At 17.4% G+C, this 19,881-nt stretch overlaps 3 protein-coding genes across 3 annotated transcripts, besides 11 other annotated features; 2 read left to right on the forward strand and 1 right to left on the reverse strand. All coding sequences in view use genetic code 6, as the record gives it.

Annotated features, from left to right (window-relative positions):
• Nucleotides 1-235: 235 nt before the first annotated feature.
• Nucleotides 236-5,176, forward strand: IMG5_054280 (WD repeat protein; the record flags this gene model as incomplete). Its single annotated transcript, XM_004037338.1, has 5 exons — nucleotides 236-1,887; nucleotides 1,956-2,501; nucleotides 2,551-2,918; nucleotides 2,963-4,520; nucleotides 4,672-5,176. 5 exons carry the CDS (start codon nucleotides 236-238, stop codon nucleotides 5,174-5,176), a joined length of 4,629 nt encoding a protein of 1,542 aa, XP_004037386.1.
• Nucleotides 5,177-7,089: 1,913 nt separating this feature from the next.
• Nucleotides 7,090-7,139: a microsatellite.
• A 738-nt stretch (nucleotides 7,140-7,877) lies between these two features.
• Nucleotides 7,878-8,709, reverse strand: IMG5_054290 (hypothetical protein; the record flags this gene model as incomplete). The annotated part of the gene is made up of 2 exons (XM_004037339.1): nucleotides 7,878-8,165; nucleotides 8,209-8,709. The coding sequence occupies 2 exons, from the start codon at nucleotides 8,707-8,709 to the stop codon at nucleotides 7,878-7,880; spliced, it is 789 nt and encodes a 262-aa protein (XP_004037387.1).
• Nucleotides 8,710-9,282: 573 nt separating this feature from the next.
• Nucleotides 9,283-9,329: a microsatellite.
• A 1,535-nt stretch (nucleotides 9,330-10,864) lies between these two features.
• Nucleotides 10,865-10,919: a microsatellite.
• A 667-nt stretch (nucleotides 10,920-11,586) lies between these two features.
• Nucleotides 11,587-11,652: a microsatellite.
• Nucleotides 11,653-14,420: 2,768 nt separating this feature from the next.
• Nucleotides 14,421-14,455: a microsatellite.
• Nucleotides 14,456-14,996: 541 nt separating this feature from the next.
• Nucleotides 14,997-15,021: a microsatellite.
• A 1,795-nt stretch (nucleotides 15,022-16,816) lies between these two features.
• Nucleotides 16,817-16,853: a microsatellite.
• Nucleotides 16,821-16,862: a microsatellite.
• A 220-nt stretch (nucleotides 16,863-17,082) lies between these two features.
• Nucleotides 17,083-17,128: a microsatellite.
• Nucleotides 17,127-19,567, forward strand: IMG5_054300 (leucine rich repeat protein; the record flags this gene model as incomplete). The annotated part of the gene is made up of 5 exons (XM_004037340.1): nucleotides 17,127-17,607; nucleotides 17,750-17,989; nucleotides 18,836-18,852; nucleotides 18,910-18,935; nucleotides 19,513-19,567. 5 exons carry the CDS (start codon nucleotides 17,127-17,129, stop codon nucleotides 19,565-19,567), a joined length of 819 nt encoding a protein of 272 aa, XP_004037388.1.
• Nucleotides 17,797-17,849: a microsatellite.
• A 224-nt stretch (nucleotides 19,568-19,791) lies between the features above and the next one.
• Nucleotides 19,792-19,847: a microsatellite.
• Nucleotides 19,848-19,881: the final 34 nt, after the last annotated feature.

A 19,881-nucleotide genomic window follows, 5' to 3' on the forward strand; every position in this document is an offset into this window, starting at 1 on the left:
AAAACTATATGGATAGATCGTACATTTTTCTTATGATTAATAATAAGATAGTATTTTGACAATTGACTAAAATAATAATTTATGTTATTAAAAATCTCCATAATAAAAAATATTTCCTAAAAATTATGATTATTTATCAGAAGAAGGTTAATGGTAATGGAACTTTGTATCAAAATTAGATAAAATAAAGAAGGTAGAGCATTTTAACAATAACGTTTTTATATTTGATGATAAAATGTGCAATATGGAGATAATGCAATTAAATTATTAAGATGATTGTATGAATTATTAATATTTTAATATTGAAAAATATTCAAAAGAAATATTCGGAAATTTTTATATTAATAACAATTAAAGAAAATTTGATTATATGATAAAACTATTAAAAAAATATATAAATGATTAAAAATAAATGATTTTAATATTTATAATAAATCCTGAAAATACTTCCAAGTTTTACGCAATAAAGTTAATTGTAAATTCAGACATTTTTATAAATGCAAACAGTTTTGAAATAAAAATTATTTATAACTACCATTTAGAAGAAGATTTTTAAAAATTTAAAATATACAAATTTTAAGAAGAAGATTTCTCTTTTAAATTATAAATTCGTAAATAAAAGTAAATCAGCTTTTATGATATTAATAATTAAAACGTTTAAAAAACCCTTCAGATAAATAAGTCGTATCCTATTAAATACTGTGCATGGGTTAATACAACTCCTGAACTATATTATATTATCAACTTTGATAACGAAATAGAGTTTTACAAACAAAATAGTGAGATACTAACAAAATTTAATCTAAAAAACTTTCTTTTTAGTGTCGACCATAAACTTTATGATGTGGCATAAGTTCGAATACTAGTAAAACATTATTTTGAGGATAATTTTATATTAGCTGTAGAGAATTATATAATGTTATTTAACCTATAATTTAATAAAAGGAAATAATGTTTTTAAATTAACTTTATTTAAAAAGACGGAAACATATTATATTTTAAGAGAATTTCTCGATTTTCAAATCCAAAAAAATATGATATTTATGTAACAAAAAATTAATCTATAATTTTAAAAACAAACGAAAATATACATAGATTTAACGGATTTTTCGAAGATTAAATTATTTCTTTAAACCACGTTAACAATTATATTCCTTTACCTGAAAACTTTTACAGAAAAATTGTTTCTTCTTTTTAAATAATACCACATCATCATCCTGAATTTATTTATGAAATACTCTCTATGGGAAATTTCGAATTAGCTGAAATTATTTTACATAAATGTCTTTAAAGTTTAAAAGAAAAAGGATACATTTCTTCAAAATTTTCTATTAATATTGAAAGATTAGGTGATCTCTTCGAAAAAGCAACATCCTAAACTTTAAATATAGAATAGGAATTTTAAGAAAATACTTTGAATTTAGTCAGATATAATACTATTTATGCACCCGATACTTAACCTGTTATAATATAGAATGAAATTGTAAACAGTATTAACCTTGCTGTTGAAAATGAAAATTAAAAACCTTTTTTAGAAATACTTTAAAATATTCTTTAATCAGAAAAGTAATGCTTTAATTTAAATGAAAATGACCCTGTATTTTTGGAAACTTTAGTAGAATATATGTTTTATTAGAAACAAAATAAAAGAACTTTGGACTTTTTTGGAGCCCTTTTTTTATTTTATGTTCGTGTATTTAACATTATGAGATTTCATGTAGCAAATAAATCTAAAATAAAAGCACTTTAAACAAAAGAAATTGTTTGGGCCTTCCATTCAGACCAAAAAGAATCTCTAGTTTAAGAATGCATTGATAAAATACTTCTTTAGAAAGGTCCAAATAGTTTATCTTGGGATTTATTAAAAAGATATTGTGTAGTTTTATGGTATTTTTTTTAAAAAAATATTTAATTATGTTTATTATATTTAAACAAAATTACTAAAAATAATAAAGGCACGATAATTTAGAATAAATAAGATCTTACATAGAAAAAATAGCATAAATAGCTTATACAAAAACTAAAGATCCTAGTAATGCAGTTTTATGGTATTTATTATTAGGTAAAAAAAACATTTTAGCCCTTCTATACAAGAAAGAAATAGACGCGAAATGCCAAGCAATATACAAGTTATTATAGAACAACTTTAACGATCCAAAGAATAAAAACATAGCAAATAAAAACGCAATGGTTCTTTTATAAAAAAAGCAATATGAAATGTGTGCAGGGTTTTTCCTTTTAGGAGGATTTCTATAAGATGCAGTGGATATTATGATTGAAAAATTAGAAGATATTTAATTAGCTGTACTTGCTTGCAGATTATTTGAAAACGATAAAGAAAAGCCTATTTTTAGAAAACTCATTCAAGAATATTTTATTAAAACAGGAAAACTTACTAATGATATATTTCTTTAACATATAGGATTTAATATGCTAAACGAACATGTAAATTCTGTTAATTCTTTATACGATTTTTCTTTTGATAACAATTAATCTACTCAGTTATTTTTTTAATATAAATATAATTTTAAATATTTTTATTTTTTTAAGATTTGCTGCTGGAGGAAAAAAAATATGTTTAACTTGGTCTGCTAAATTTGAACCAGAATTAAGCTTCTTTCATCCTTCAGCGATTATTTTGGCTAATAAATTAAGAGATTCTTTAAAAGTGAAAAGAGAATTAGAAAACGCAAAATAAAAAAATGAATAATAAAGCGATATTTTTGATGATTTCTGGGGGGATGATAATGATCTTATGAAAGAAGATAAAAAATAAAATAAAGAACCAGAAGTTTATCTAAAAGAAAATCTAAAAGCTCATTTTATTTATGCTTAAGAATTTTATCTTAACATAAACTAACCAATAATGGGTTTAATATTTTATAAAACGTACAAAAACTAAATACAAATTGATGAATGTAAAAAAAAAAAAATATAAAAAAAGTATATATAAAAAACATAGAAAGCAATCATCTCTTAAATAAATTAGTTTCTAAAAATTTAGATTATTTAATTGAATAAGCTTTAGCTGACAATAATCAAGATCGCTATTTTCAAAATTTACTCCAAGATATATTAGAACTGAGTAAATATTTAGGCTTAAGTAAAAAATAATTACAAGAATAAGTCATAAATAAAATTGAAAATATGAAAACCTTATCAATATCAATATCAATAAATATAGCCTTGAATAAGATAGACAAAGCAATTGATTTACTATGGAATTTCATGATTTAATCATAGCATTTATTTTATTATTACACACAAGATAATTCCATTAAGTTAAAAACAAGGTAATATTGGGCAAATGTTATTTATGCAACAAACTAAATTCACACATCAATAAAATACTTAGAAGAATCTATATTTGCAAAAGAAGATAATGTGAGAAAATAATTGGATATTCTAAAATTTTATTAAATTTTTTGTTATTTTATAGTAAATGCAGGACTTGATTAATTCCAAGAATTATGTATTTTATAAAAAGAGATTTCTGAATTTATTGAAGTTTCAATTTTCTAATAAAAATCTTTGACAATAAAATACGTCCTTAATATTCCAAAACTTCTCGATGAGGTTAATAAAAAGCGGGAATTAAAATTTAAAGATTAAAAGGCACATAAATTTACTGATCTTTTTGCAGAAGCATTCCCTTCTAGCCCCTATTTAAATATTGATTAATATGAAAAGGATATTAATTAAACATAAAATAATAACGAAAATAACAATAATATTGATGGAAAATATAAAATGATTCTTTTTAGTCTCTTAAGATATTTATCAGCGAAAAATTTCGAAATAAATACTTCTAAAAGGCTTAAAGGTTGTGAAGGAGTAATGAAGGCTTAATTAGATAAAATAAATTATCTAAATGTTCTTAAATACATAGAGTTTTATGCCAAAAATCAAAAAAAAATATTAAAGGCATTAATGAAAAGATTTACTACATAAGAACAAAATCGAATTATTTAAGAAATACAAGAAATCATGAATGATTCAAATTATTATAAACACTCGTTTATTTTTAAAGATTTAGATACTTATTTTGATCCTTAAATTTTATTATAATTCAAAAGAGATATGGATTTCGATAAACTTTTTGCACATTTAAACGTAAAAATTGTGATTTAATAATATCGAAAGCCTAATCAAGAATGGTCTTAATATATAGAAAACAATAGATAATTATTATTTAAAAATGGAATCGAATTAATTAAAATTAAATCTGAAATTATTAAAGGATGGTGTGTTAATTAACATTTAAACTCTAATCGAGAAATAATTTGTTTATGCAATAAATAATTAAAGAAATATGATTTATTTGATTAACTACTTAATAAAAATAGAAATTAAGAAGGCCATATCTTAATTGATGATGTTTATTTTTATACATATTTTTTTTTTAATTATTTTTCTATTTTAAGGAATCTTCTCAATATAATGATAATTTTAGTAAAGAAGAAGTCAAAAAAATTAATAATATGTAATTAGATAATAAAGGAATTCCTATTAAATTGGCTGTAAAACTTATTTAAAATAAAATTGTTAAAAAAACTGACACTAAAAATAAAAATCCAATTACTTTAAATAGCCAAATGCATGCTTATTAAGAATGTTTTTCAGATAAAGATATTGAAGATTTGATAAAAGTAATTTAAAAAAATTAATAAGTAAATATGAAATTATTTATATAAAGAATGGAACAAATAAAGCCTTTAATGAAGATTTTTCAAGTATAATTTCACATCCAAATTTGCCATTCTTTTTAATTGGAACTAGAGGTGCAGTTTAAGTTTGGGCATTTATTTAATTTGTTTGTGTTGCGGAATTTTAAACCTAAAATAAAGAATAAATCGTTCTTTTAAAAACTTCTCGTTTTGGAGATAAAATCGCAGGCTTAGATTCTTCTGGAAACTTTTATATGTGGAAATTCCATAAATAGTAACTTTCTTTTAATTAATATATCATTTAATTTTTCATTTATACAAAAAGTACTAAATATTTAGGACCGTTTTACGTATTACCCACAAATAAGTAAAAACAAATAAACGATTTTTGCTTTCTTAATCATGGTTCTATAATTGCAACTATATCTAATAATTCATTTTCTATATATGATCTATTATTAATGCCTTAAAATGTATTTTTATTTTATGTATATTTATTAACTTATTGATATCATTTTTAGAATTAATTAGAATCTAAACCTTACGGAGGTAATTTCATAAATTATTCAGAAAGCAAACACTAAATTTATTTAACTAATTCAAAAAAATGCTTGATTTAAATTTATGATTATAAAAAAGGATAAATTACGAATTATTTAGAAGTATTTAAAAAAATTAAATCATTATTTATATTATTATATATTTAATAAAAATAGAACAATCAAAATAACTAAAATTAAGAATATAGGTGTGTCTTATTAAACAAAAGAGAAAATGCTATTTGTGTTGGAACTAATGATGGTTATGTAAAAATATATGATTTAGATAATTGCTAATTAATAACTGAGATTCCTGCATTTAGATAAAGTATTAAAAAATATATATATAAATCTTAAAAAAAAATAGATGAAAAAAAATATAGTGCAGTTATAACTTTACAAGAAGTATAAGATAGTCTTTTTGCAACAAGCTCTGATGGAACAATTAGTATGGTTCATCCATGTATTTTATGAAAAAAAATATATTCATAAATATATAAATACAAAAAATATTTATAAATAGCAATATATATTAAAAATTTCATATTTTTTTTTGTTTAATGATTAATAAGTAAATATTTAATTCTTTTTATAGTTTATTAATAAGAATATAAATGAAATTAAATAACTTTTGTTATTTCATTTTTTTTTTTTGAAATATATAAACAATATAATAATTCAAACGAAAATTTATATCCAATAATTTCCAATTAAAATAAACATTCTAAACAAAAATTAAAATATTTTGGGTTTCAATAAATTCTTTAAAAATATTTAATTCTATTAATTATATTTGAGAAAACTTTTGTCCAAAGAAAATTTCGTTCGAAAAACAATAATAATATACAAATTATATAAAAACGATTGGAAGATAAATAAAATCAATAGAAGATATATTAATATTTTATACCAACTTAATATAAAAAATATATAATAGTAATTTTATAATATAATTAAAAAATTAATATATAAGCATAAAAAAAATTAGATTATGGAGATTTTTTTGATTGAGTTTTTTAAAGAAATTACAGAAAATATAAAGTAATAGATAGAAAATATAATAAATAACATTATTAAAATAAATTAACTTAAAAAAAGAAATCAGTTTAAATCATGAATAAAATTAAGAATATTATAAATATTCATAAGCATTTATATAATAAAATTTATAAGTTTAAACACAATATCATATCTCTCATTGTCATTATTATTGACATAAAAATTAAAATTTCACCAAATCAACTTTTACAATTTCAGAAATTAAAAAAATATGTTATATTCATATTTTCATAAAAGAAGCCTTGAAACAATTAAATTATAATCTTTAATTTTTAAGTCACTTAAATTTGGAAACATATTTAGTATTAAAAATTTGAATATTTACATTATGATTCCAAACTTATTTCTATTAATAAATTTCTTATTTTTTTAAATATAATATAATGAATAATCAAAAAAATAAAACAATACAATATTCTTTAGTTAAATCTAATAATTCTTAATCTAAAATATTAGATAAAGATACTTAATTATTATTAAATTCGAATACGATTAAAATAAAAGTAAAATTTTAATTTAAATTATATTTTGTATTTTATAATAATATAAATTTTAAACTCAAAAATTTTTATTTTTACAGAAACACATATTTGTAAATAAATCAAACAAAAAATATTGATCAATATAATATATTTTATAATTATTATCATTAAAGCAAATTAAATATAACCAAAATATCAGAATTTTAGTTAGTTTATTTTTAAAAATTAAATATTTCTTTTATTATTGTTTTAATTTTCATTTATTTTTTATTATTTTTTATCATAATTTTACTTTTCTTCAACTGTAGGACATACTATTTTAGGACTATATTCTATACAAAAAATTCATAAAATTATCTAAATCTATAATTCATAAAATTATCTAAATCTATTAGCTCTTTTAATTCTAGACACTTCATTGTATTACTTTATGATTTTTGATAAATTATATACATATATTATTGATTAGTTTGTTTTTTTGGAAATACAAATCATATTCTATTTCTAACTTTTTAGATTCAAAAAATAAGATTCTATAATTTACTTTTTTATTATAAATATTGAAATCTATTATATTTCAAAAGCTTAAAAAAAAAGAAAAATTATTCAAATTTCACAAATTTATTAAAATGCTTTAATAACTCTTAAATTGTGTATTTGTCTCCTCACTTTTTATTATTTTTAAAGAATGTCTTTTAATAATAAATTTATATAAAATTATTAAATATTTTTATTTCTATTATCAAAATTGTTATTATTAAGTAAAAGATTCAATAACAAAATAAATTGTAATAATAAAATAAATTATTAAATATATTATATTTTATAAAATTAATATTAATAAGTATTAAAATTTATTGAATATATATTTTTTAATGTTTTTTCATTTAAATATAATATATTATTTATATGTATTATTTTCAATTAATTTTTAATGCATTTAAATTAAATATTTTATATAATTAGTTACAAATATAATAAAAAAGCAAAATAACAAAAAAAACTTTTAACATATTATGCATACAATAATTAGTATATTATATAAAAGAATATACAGGAAAAAATATAAAAAATAGATAAGATTAATATTAATATAATAATAAAGAAAAAATAAAATAAAAATAAATATTTCAATTAAAGTTATTATTATCCAAAATATCATATTCCTACTTTCCGATCCATTAAATCCTTTTACCTTCTTCCCAAATACCATATTTAATAGTTCCATCAGCTAAAATATACATACCTTTCCCATGCTATTTTCCATGTTTCCAATATCCTTCATACCTTCTTTAATCAGCCCATGTATATACTCCAAACCCATGCTTTTTATCATATTAATATTCACCTTCATATCTTCGACCATCTTTCCAAGTATAAACTCCTTTACCGTGCATTGTATTATTTTACCAATTTCCCTTTATTAAAAAAAAATTTAAATAAAAAAAATGGAAAAAGTACTTCATATTTTCTTCCATCTTACCAAGTGTAAATTCCATATCCATGAATTTTATTATCAACCCATTATCCTGTATATTTAGATTAATCAGGCCATGTATATGTGCCTTATCCATCTTTTTTTCCTTGATTATAATATCCTTCATATTTTGATCCATCAACCCAAACTTCAACTCCATATCCATTTTGAAAATCATCTTTCCATTACCCTTCATATTTTGCTCCATTTAAATGTATATAAACTCCATACCCATTAGCTTTATCTTCTTTCCATTCTCCTTCGTAAATATCACCATCAACATGCCAGAATTTTCCTTTTCCATTAGCTTTATTCTGAACCCATTATCCTTCATATTTTGCTCCATCAGGCCATGTTTAAGTTCCATAACCATCTCTCATAGCTCCTAACCATTCACCTTCATAAATAGCACCTGAAGAGAATTTATAAGGAGGTTATTTTTCACGCATAGAAGAATTTTAGATTTATTAATTATTATTAAACATTATTTCACGACATTCATCTTAAGAAAAATAATGATGCATTTATATAGCTAATTAATCACTGTTTTGGTCATTTTTACTTTTGTAATTATTGTAATAAAAATATTTATATTTTTTACCTTTAACGATTATATATATTGCATATATTTGAGTTTTGGTTGTTTTCGACTGTTTTAGTATCTTCGTTTATACTATTTTTATTTAAATTAGTATTTGCTGATTAAAAATTGTTCATATTATTACATAAGTTATTATTGTTTACACTTTATATTATTGTAGGAACTGCTTTTTAATAAGTATCTTAATATTGGTTATCTTTATTTTCTTTCGTATCGTAAGGTTTCCCATGTTGATATGGTTTTTCTTTTAATTTTTCTTAGTTTTTTATCACAATATTTGATGTATTTAGTTCTTATGTGTTTTCTTTTTAAATATTTGCACAATTTGAACAATCATTACCCATTATTATTATAATTATTTAGTTCTTACTAAATTAAATTAAATTTTCTTTTTAATTATATTATAATAGATAAAAAAAATATATAAAATAAATATTAAATTATATATTTAAACTATAATAATTTTAAAATAATAAAAAATAACTTTTGAAATTATACAAAATATATATTTTTTTATTAATTATATTTAAAAAAAATTCAAATATAAAAAGTCTAAATAAATAAAAAACATAAAAATAAATTCAATAAATAATATTTTTTTAAAAAAATGAATAACCAACGATAACTTAAAATATTAGCAAGAATAAGAACATTAGGGATTGCGGCTTAATATTCTTCTAATGAACCTACAAAAGATTTGACTGAAAACACAAATATCAGCAAACAAAATGCATAATAAGCATAATAGTAGCCAAAATCAGCTTTAAAAAAGGGTAGTTCATCACAACAAATGATAAACGGATCTTCATTATAAAAAGATTTTAAATGCTGTATATTTACTTCATCTTCGACTAAGTAAAAACCTTAGCTAATAGCTGCATGTAATAATCCTATAAAAAATCAATTATTAGAAGATTACGTAAAAACAGATGAAAACTTAATCCAATATTAAAATTCTATTCTTGAAAATGCCAGCATATATAAATTTGATTAAGCAATGAATTTTAAGACAACAAATCCTTAAATATATAAATAAATATGCGAAAGCTAAATAACTAAAGCAATGTCAGAAGGAATAAGTTATACATATTTAATATTAGGACCTGCAAAGTAAAAAAATAAAAAAATAGTAATTTTAATAATAAAAAATAAAGAACAGGTAAAAAATACACAATAAAAGGTGAAAATGATAAAGGAATATTAATGCAATCAGTATAAGATATGTGTAAATTATGTGAATTATCTGAATAAGGAGTAGGTCTAAAAAATAATGTATCGAAATAAAAATCTCCAATTTAAGTACTTTTTCAGATTTTCGCGATTTATAATAATAATGTAATTGATTTACTTGGAAAAGATCCAAAAGAAGAACCTGAAGAATAAGAATTGCATAATTAAGGATAATTTAGAAACATATATAATTAAACAAGAGATAGATTAAAGGAAATTGGATAAAATGATTAAGGAATTAGAAGAATTCATGTATTTTATAGATTTAGAATTTATAAAAATTAAACCAAAAAATATACTAATAATTTAAATTCGGCAGATTCTGGACTTTTTTCAACTATCACTTTTGTTCATTGTGCTGATTTCTGTTAAGCTAGAATTCCTGAATTCATAGTTTTAAAAGATTATCTTGTGGATATTTCTACAAAGAAAAATCAAAATATAATGGAAACACCAGCTTTTAACAATTCGAAACTTATTTAATAATTATTTGACTCTTCTAATCAGTTAAATGATAATTTTGCAAATCTAATTTGTCATGTTTCTGCTGCTTACTCACAATTTTAGGAAGCTGTTGAAGTTCTTAAATATTGTTCATCTATAAAAGAAGAAATAGATAATTATTATAAAGATATTGTAGATTTCGAAGTAAGTAATTTGTAATCATAGTAATAATTACCAAATTTTAAAAATTAAAATTTGTATGAGAATAATTAAGATTCTTTAAATAAAAATTAAGAAGAATTTTAAAAAAGTAATTAATTTTAAGAATTACAAGATTTATAGAATTTTTAAAATTATTAATAATAAAATACATAATAATAGAATTTTTTAAATACTTAACAATAAATTTTTTAAGATACTAATTAAATATAGTGCAACAATAATTTACATTAATAAACTTTTAATTCTCCTCCTTAATTTAAAGAATCTTTTAGTCCTATGTAATAAATAAATTAAATTATATAAGAATACAATCCTGCCTAAAGTTCTATAGAAATAAATAATACAGTTACCAAGAATAACTATTATTAAAATAATTAAGAATAATTAACATAGCATTTTCCTTTGGATGATTAATCTTCTTTTTAATATAAAAGATAAATAAATGAATAAAATGCAAATATAAATGATGTTTAAAAAGATATAGATAATTTGTGCAGAGATATTTACTCTTTTACAGCTTAAACAAAAGATTTTTCTAATGATGAAATTTATGATTGGGCTATTTATAGAGAAAAAGAAATTCAAGAAATTTAATAAATTATTTAATAGATGAATAATTTAAATCCTAAAGAAAAAAATAAACTCAAAATGTAGAATTTTAAAATCTAAGAAGCTTTACTTTTCCTTAAATAAATAAAAAAAAACTCAAACAATTTATCAAAAAGATAATGTAATTATTTTATTTTATTTCTTTTTATAAAAAAATAAAAAAGTTACTTAAACTAAAAATCAAGAAATAATTAGTGTAATGAGTTAATATAATAATACTTCTAAAATATAATCAAATTAAAAAAATTTAACAGACTTTAAAGAATAAAATAGTTTTAAATAATTAAAAAGTTCTAAAGAATAAACAAATTATAAAGAATAATTAATTACATCAAAAACTAAAAACCAAGAAGATTATTAAAGAAAATCTTCAATCGAAACTTTTGAAATTTAAAACTAAAAATTATTTTAAGATACTGAAAACATTCAATAGTATAATGATTATGAAGAATAGTAGAATAATTAGTAATAAAGATATGATAGCTTAAATAGTGAATAATCTTAATAATATATTAATAAATATTAAATTGACGAAAATTTAATAACAAACACTAAAAGTGAAAATAAAAAAATGAGTGAATTAAAAGAATAAATTTTGGATAAAATAGATGAAGTTATTCTCGAAAATGATGCAAATTTTTTAAAAAAAAATTAAAATTAATCAGAACATGCAATTGATATGTTTTTTTTATATATATTAAATATATAAAATTTGATATATTTTAAAAAATACATAGATCAGTTAAAAATCTAAGATAATTAAAAGAATTATTAGCAGATTAAAACTTCTATATTTAAGAATAGTATTTATAATTAAAATAAGTAAATAGGAAATTAAAAGAAGAAATGGTAGAAAAAGACAATCAAATTTTATTTTTAGAAAATGAAATGAAAGATTAAAATAGTTAAATTTAATATTTTTAATCAATGATAAATGAATTAAAATCATAAATTGAAAGAGATAATGACATTATTTAAATAAAAATAAATAATGAAAAAGAATTTGAATAAACTCAATAAGAAATGCATGATATTATATAAAAACAATAATTAAAGTTGAATAAGAAAAAAGAAAAATCAAAATATCAAAAGTAACTTTTATTTACAATAAATATATTGAAATAAATTATTTCATTATTATCATAAAAAAGATAAAATTTAAAATAAATAGAAGAATAATTTAGTGAAAATAAAATAAATAATTAATAATAATAGTAGGAATTAAATAAAAAAATAGATGAATTAACTTAAGAATGTGAAAATCACATAAAAATAAGTTTAAATTAATAAAAAAATATACAAGAGTTATAATAAGAAATATACTAAACAGAATAAATAATTAAATAGAAATAGTCAGAACTTAATATTATTAATAACAAATTAAATAATTTAAATGAAATATATGAAGAAGAACGCGTAATAAATTAATAATTAAGAGAAAATATGTAAGTGAATGAGAAAAAAGTACAAAACACAGAATTAAAGAATTAAAAGTTAGATCAGGAATTAAATTCATTAAAAAATAAATACTAAGAAAAAAAATAAAACATTTTAAATTAAAAAAATGAAGAGATACTAAAAAAAAAGAAATAAATAATTAATTAAAAATAGAAAATAAAAATTTATAATAAAAGTTTAACATTTTATAATAGGAATAACAAAATACCGTAAATTAATATGAAAAAATTATTAAAAAAAATGAGTCTTTAATTCACGAAATTAACCAAAAAAATCTAATTTAATAAGATTTAGAAAAAGAAATGTAAAACATTATTTTTACAAATATATATTTAATAAATAGTGAAAGATTAAAAAATTAAAATAAAAAATAAAAATATCAAAATTAATAGCTGTTAAGCAGCTTTTAAGATGAAACATAAGAAGTTTAAAAATAAAAATATATTGTTTTTATTAATTTTTAATATTTAGAAAATCTAAGCTTAAGAATAAAATTAAAAACTAACATTAATAAATAAATAAAATGATGAGAATATAAATATTTTATAGTAATAGTCCAATTAAGATTAGCAAAAAATATATTAATTAGAGATAGACAATTAAGAATTGAATTCAGAAAATGAATAATAAAGACAATTAATATTAAAATTAGAACATTAAAATAAATTTTTAGCCAATATTCAAAATGAAGTTTTTTTAAAAAATAAATAAATATAATTTAATAAATTTATATAAAAAGGAAATAGATAAATTAGAAGATAAATTATAAGAATTTATTTATGAAAATACATAATTAAAAAACGAAATATAATAAGGAATAAGTAAAGAAGATGACTTAATTAATTAAATAGAATAATTAAAAAACAGTAATTAAAATTATAAAGAAAAGGTAAATAAGAAGAAAAACTTGATATAATAATTAAATAATTAATTAAATAAAATGGATTAATAAGTTAGAGAAATTATCTACCAAAAAAACCAATAAATATAGGATTAAAACTTATTCTTTTAAAGTAAATAAAAAGATAAAAGTATAATTTAATGAAATATAAGTAAACTAAATCATAAAAAAATATATTTTAACTTTTTGAATATATTTTTTTTATTAAAATTATTGTAAATTTACATTTTTGTTTTGAGGAATTATATACATAATTATATACAATATATACTTTATATCAGACATTATTTATTTTTATTTTTTATTATATAAATAATTTAAAAATTTTAATAATTATATAAAAACGAATAAAATTACTTAATTATTAAGATATTATTATTTAATTTTTTATTTCTATGGATTATTCTTATTTGATCATATTTAATTATTTTTTAGGTAAAATCTATACCAAAGAATAACTTTTTTATTAAAAATATATCTAAATACCTTTACTTTATTTAAATTAATATAAAAAATTAAATTAAAATGTCAAATAGTTTTTTTATACTAAATTTAAAAATTTATTTAATTATTAGTTCTTTTAATAATATTTTTTTTTTAGATATATAGAATTTATTAATTTAAAATATCGATGTAAAATTAAATCTTATTAAAATAATAAAAGTTATTAATATTTTTTTAATTATAAGTTTATTAATTAATAAATATTTTTATTAAAAACAAAATATTTTATTTTTAATTATTTTAACATTTTTAATAAATTTAAATAAAAATTGTCTATTTTAAAAATTTGCATATTATATTTACTATATTTTTTTATGTTTCTTTTAAGAATAATTTTTACAAATATTTAAATATGATATTTTTAATTATAATTTAGAAACCAATAATAAAAAAAAATTAAATAAAATAAATTTATTTCTATATAGTTGATTATATTTTTTATTTATATTTACATTATTTATTTATTATATTATCAATCTATTAAAAATAAAGAAATACCAAAATATAATTAATATAAAAATTTGTAAAAGTTTTTTAAGAAAAAATAAAAAAATAAAAATTAAAAATTAATAATTATGAAAATATCTAAGAAAATAATTTAAATTTAGATGTAACCACAAACTAAACATTCTCTAATGATTATTAAGATATTTAAAATCCTTAAAATGTATATAAGTCTTAAAACTAATAATTTGGCAATTTTTCTCAAAATTTTAATACTTTTAGATCCAGAAAAAATTCATTTAATTCTCCTAAAATTCTAAATATAGATGCACAAGTATTATAAAATCCATCCGAAGATTTAAATTAAATAAATTAAATAAATTATTAAAATAATCCTCTCTAAGAATGTTTGATTTAACCAAATAATTATTATTAATAAAATGATTAAGATGATTTTAATTATCTTAATTAAAATATTTTAAACTAAAAAAAGGATTATATCCCAAATAATTACTTTTATGATGGTAACTTAAATGACTATTAATGTTAGTATACTTTTTAATAATATAATAATAAAAATTAACCATTCACAAATAATATATAAATTAATTAACCTTGCTAAACATAATATATTAATTAATTATAAAATTAGCAGTACAAAATTTTAAAAAGAATCAAGGCAGAAGAAAATTAAACATTTGAAGGATAAAGGTTAAATATATATTTAAATCATATAAACATATATTAAAATAAATATTATAAATATAATTTTTATAAATTATTTATTTTATAATTAAAATAAAATAAATACTATAAAAAGAAACAAATTTAATGAAAATATTATAACAAAATAAATGTTAAAATTTCAGTAAACATAATTAAACTATTAATATTTCAATAATTTGTAATATTATGAATACTTATTATTTATTATATTAAATTAAAAGATATATTTTAATATTATTTTATTTAAACTATAAAATAGAGAAACTAATGATATTTATTTTCTTACTCCATAAAAAAATATTTAAGTTAAAAAAGAATAAAGTGTATAATATAATCCTTCTTCAAGCTAAAGTCCAATAAAATTAAAAAAATCTATAACTAAAAATGAAAATTGTAAAAATATTAAAAATAAAATTAATTTTTTTTAATTTATAAAAAGTGAATGTGATATTTAATGAAAAATAAATAAATTAAAATGATTTATAAGAAAAATTCTAAAACTAAGTAAATAAAATTAATTTTAAAAATGAAATATAATATTAAATAAAGGGTTAAAAATCTATAGGAGGTCTTACTTAAGAATAAAGAAAATAAAAAATTCGAATTTACTAAGAAAAGAAAAAAAGAAGATCGTATACAATTTTATATATGTTTAAAATTTATAAAAAAAAAGATGGCAAAAAAAAGTTTCATATGATATAAGGAAAAAAGTCGCGGATAATAGGCTTAGAGTAAAAGGTAGATTTGTAACAAAAAAATAAGCTATTTAATTGTTAAATTTACCTGGATTAGAAGATGAATATTCTTTAGATCACATTAAGAATTAATTAAAAAAGCAATATGAAGAAGAGGAAATGTCAAAACAAGAATCTCCTTAATTAAAGAAATCTAATAGTTGCTTAATAGCAAACAGAGAAAAAAAATTAAATTTATAAATTATTAATACACGACTTTCTTAATTATAAAATTTATAAAATTAATAAGATATAATTTAAGATTAAATGTTAGAATAGCTAAAAGATTTTCGTTTATAGTCACCTGAAGTTTAATTTAAATATAATTTTCTTTTAGAATAAAATAACTTTTGAAAATTAATAATTGAAGATAATATAATAAGTATATAACCATAATATTAAAAAAATGTGTTTAATTTTAAAAATATTACTATTTTTATGATTCTATTATTTTAAAATAAAATTTATCATATCAATTTATTTATAAATAATAATTAATACATTTTTATCAACTATATATTTATGAAATTTTATAAAAAAAAATCATATATACTTTAATTTATATTCATGTTTTTAAAATTTAACTTGTGTCCTATTGATTATATATTTTATCTGTAACTGTTTTTAACAAAAATATGCGATGAAAATCGGATAATTGTAGCTTTTTTTGTTAATTTAATTATTAAACAAAATTAAAGAAAATTACATAATAATATGAAAAAGATATTTATAAAGTATATATTATAAATATATATTTGATAAATAATAATTTTATTTTAACAATAAAAAAACATAATATTTGAATAGAATAATATAAACTATAATTAGTAATTAATAAAAAAAAAAATAGCATATCAAATCGAAATGAATATTAAATTTATTTAATTAAAATTCCAAAATTTATATATTATTTATTTATAATTTTATAAATAATATATATATCATTTAAATTTTTTAATTATATTTTTTTAAAAAGTTAATATATATAAAAATAAATAAAAAAATAAAGAATACATAAAAATACAAAGAATGGGAAAACCTTTAACAGAAGATCTAATAAAATAAAAAACCAAAACAGAAGCAATACATTTAGTAAAAAACCTTAATCTATGGGGATAAGAACTAGATGATTTACACGTTTTAAAAGGAATGCCTAATTTAGAAGTATTATCTTTATCAGTAAATTAAATATCATCTTTAAAATATATAAAATGCTGTTTAAAAATAAAAGAATTATATTTAAGAAAAAATTCTATATAAGATATTACAGAAATTAGACATTTAGTTAATTTACCTGAGCTAAAAGTTTTATGGCTTTGTGATAATCCTTGTGCCAACATTCCTAATTACAGAGAAACTGTAATTAAATCTTTACCAAATTTATAAAAATTAGATAATACTCCTATAACATAAGAAGAAATTAATTAAGCATAAGCCTTTAATGTTGATTTTATTGATCTTAGTAGGAATAATTCATCTTGTTCTTAAAAAAACACGCCTCCTAATAATAGTAATTAAAAAGTTGATGTTTCTCCTTAAAATTAAAAATATAATGATTAGAAATACAATCCTGAATAAAAGTATACAGATTAAGGATTTCCTTTGTAAATTTCTAAAAAGCAATCTTAAGAAGAAAAAATACAATAGTTTAGTAATAAAAATATCTAAATTAATTAACCAAATGATAATAAATATGGAGTATAAAATAATAATCTATATAATAAAATATATATAAATATTAATTAATAAATAGATTCCAAATAATAATTTTATTGATAATGAAAAAAATATGAATAAGAATTAAAATATTGTTATTGCAATCCTTTCCCTTGTCAAAGAGTTGGATTCAAATAGTTTAGAAATTATTAAAAGAGATATCGATAAGAGATTAAGTATACTATAATTTAAATATTTTTATTTTTAAATCTATTTTTTATATATTAGCTTATTTGAATAAATGAAAATACTTTAAGCAAATAAATTAAAAACTTTAAAATTCTAATTATTTTATTATTTGAAAATATTAAATTTAAATAGAATTTATTTAAAAGTTTTATTATTTTTAAATACAATTATTTATTTTAATTATAATTACAAAAATACTTTTATATTATGTGTTCATTAAATATAGTTTTATAATATTTTTATATTAAAAATAATAAAATTAAATTCTTATATAATAAATAAAAATTAAAATTAAATAAAATAATTAATAAATAATGATTATGGAAAAAATAGAATTAATATAATATGTTTAAAAATAAATACCAAGTTTAAACATTAATTCTAATATCAATATATAATAATTAGAGTTAATATTAAATAGTTTAATTTAAACAAATAATGTAAATATTAAATAAATTAAAATTTAAATATAAAATAAAAGAATTAAGTTAAATAATAAGATTATAAACCTGATGTTTTAAATGAATTATATAATAGAATGATAAATTTATACCATCCAACATTTGAAAACTTTATAACAGTCCATTTAGAAGCAGAAAAATCTTTGAAAGAAAAAATAATATTTACTTAACATCGAATTCAATCCATTAATAAATTTATAGAAAACGTTAAAAAAAATATTGAATATTATATCCAAAATGGTCTATAAAAATAAGAAAGAAATAAATTTATCTTAAACAAAATACAAATATACTCAAATTTACCAAAGGATTTCAATATAAATATAAAATACGAAAAATTATAAAAAATAATACCAATTATTAATAATATAGGATAAATAAATTTAACAGTAAAATAATTTATTAATAATTAAAATTGATTTTTCTTGTTTTTTTTTAATTAATAGATTGATATTGATATATAAGATTTCATGTAAATATAAGTATTTTAAGATAACATTTTAATTGGTGAATCGGAAATTTATTTTCATGATTTTTCTTTAGAAATTTTATAAAAATAATAAGTTTTTTTAATGAGTAGTGATTCTGATTTTAAAATAGAAGTAGAAGGAAAAATATAAATTTAAAATATCTAATAAACAGAATAACAACTTTAATTATTATTATAAATTAATACTTAACTTTATTATGAAATTTAAGTGTTTAAACAATAATAAAATGATTTAAGACTTCCTTTTGTTTAAAAATATAATTAAGGTTTAAATACTTAGCACATTTTAGACGGACAACTGAATTAATAAATACAATACTAATCTTTTAAATAAGATTTTTATGTTGTTAATGAAGATAAAAAAGCGTTTAATAAACATTTCTATGTGTCCTTATCTTGCATGTTTTAAGCATTTTTATTTGTTTTAAAAAAAGTGGATTATTAGATATATGTATATGCTTTATATACATAATATGTTTACTATAGAAAAAAATATCAGAAGAAAATGGAAAAAATATATGTATATTTATAAAAATAATAATATTTTCTATAATATTAGATATTATTTGGATTCTAATTTACTTTTTTAAATGGACTTCTAGTTTATTGAGTGATTATTAAGGAATTTAAATAGAAATTCGAATTTTAATATTATTTTTGGTAATTTTATTGTAAATTCACAAAGTAATTTTAATATATTTTTTAAGTCGAGAAAACTATAAAATAAATATCGTTGAAATTGAAAATGCTTTCTGGGATTTTATCGAATAAAAATAAAAAAAAATAATTTGAAATAAAAAATATATATTTTATACTTTAATTTATATTTAGTTTTGTGTATATATATATATATATATTTATATATATATATATATATATATATATATATATATAGTAATTTTAATATTTCTTTATTATATATTTTTTC

This window comes from Ichthyophthirius multifiliis (assembly GCF_000220395.1).
Source record: "Ichthyophthirius multifiliis unplaced genomic scaffold scaff_1120509250184, whole genome shotgun sequence".
Classification (NCBI taxonomy): Eukaryota; Ciliophora; class Oligohymenophorea; order Hymenostomatida; genus Ichthyophthirius; species Ichthyophthirius multifiliis.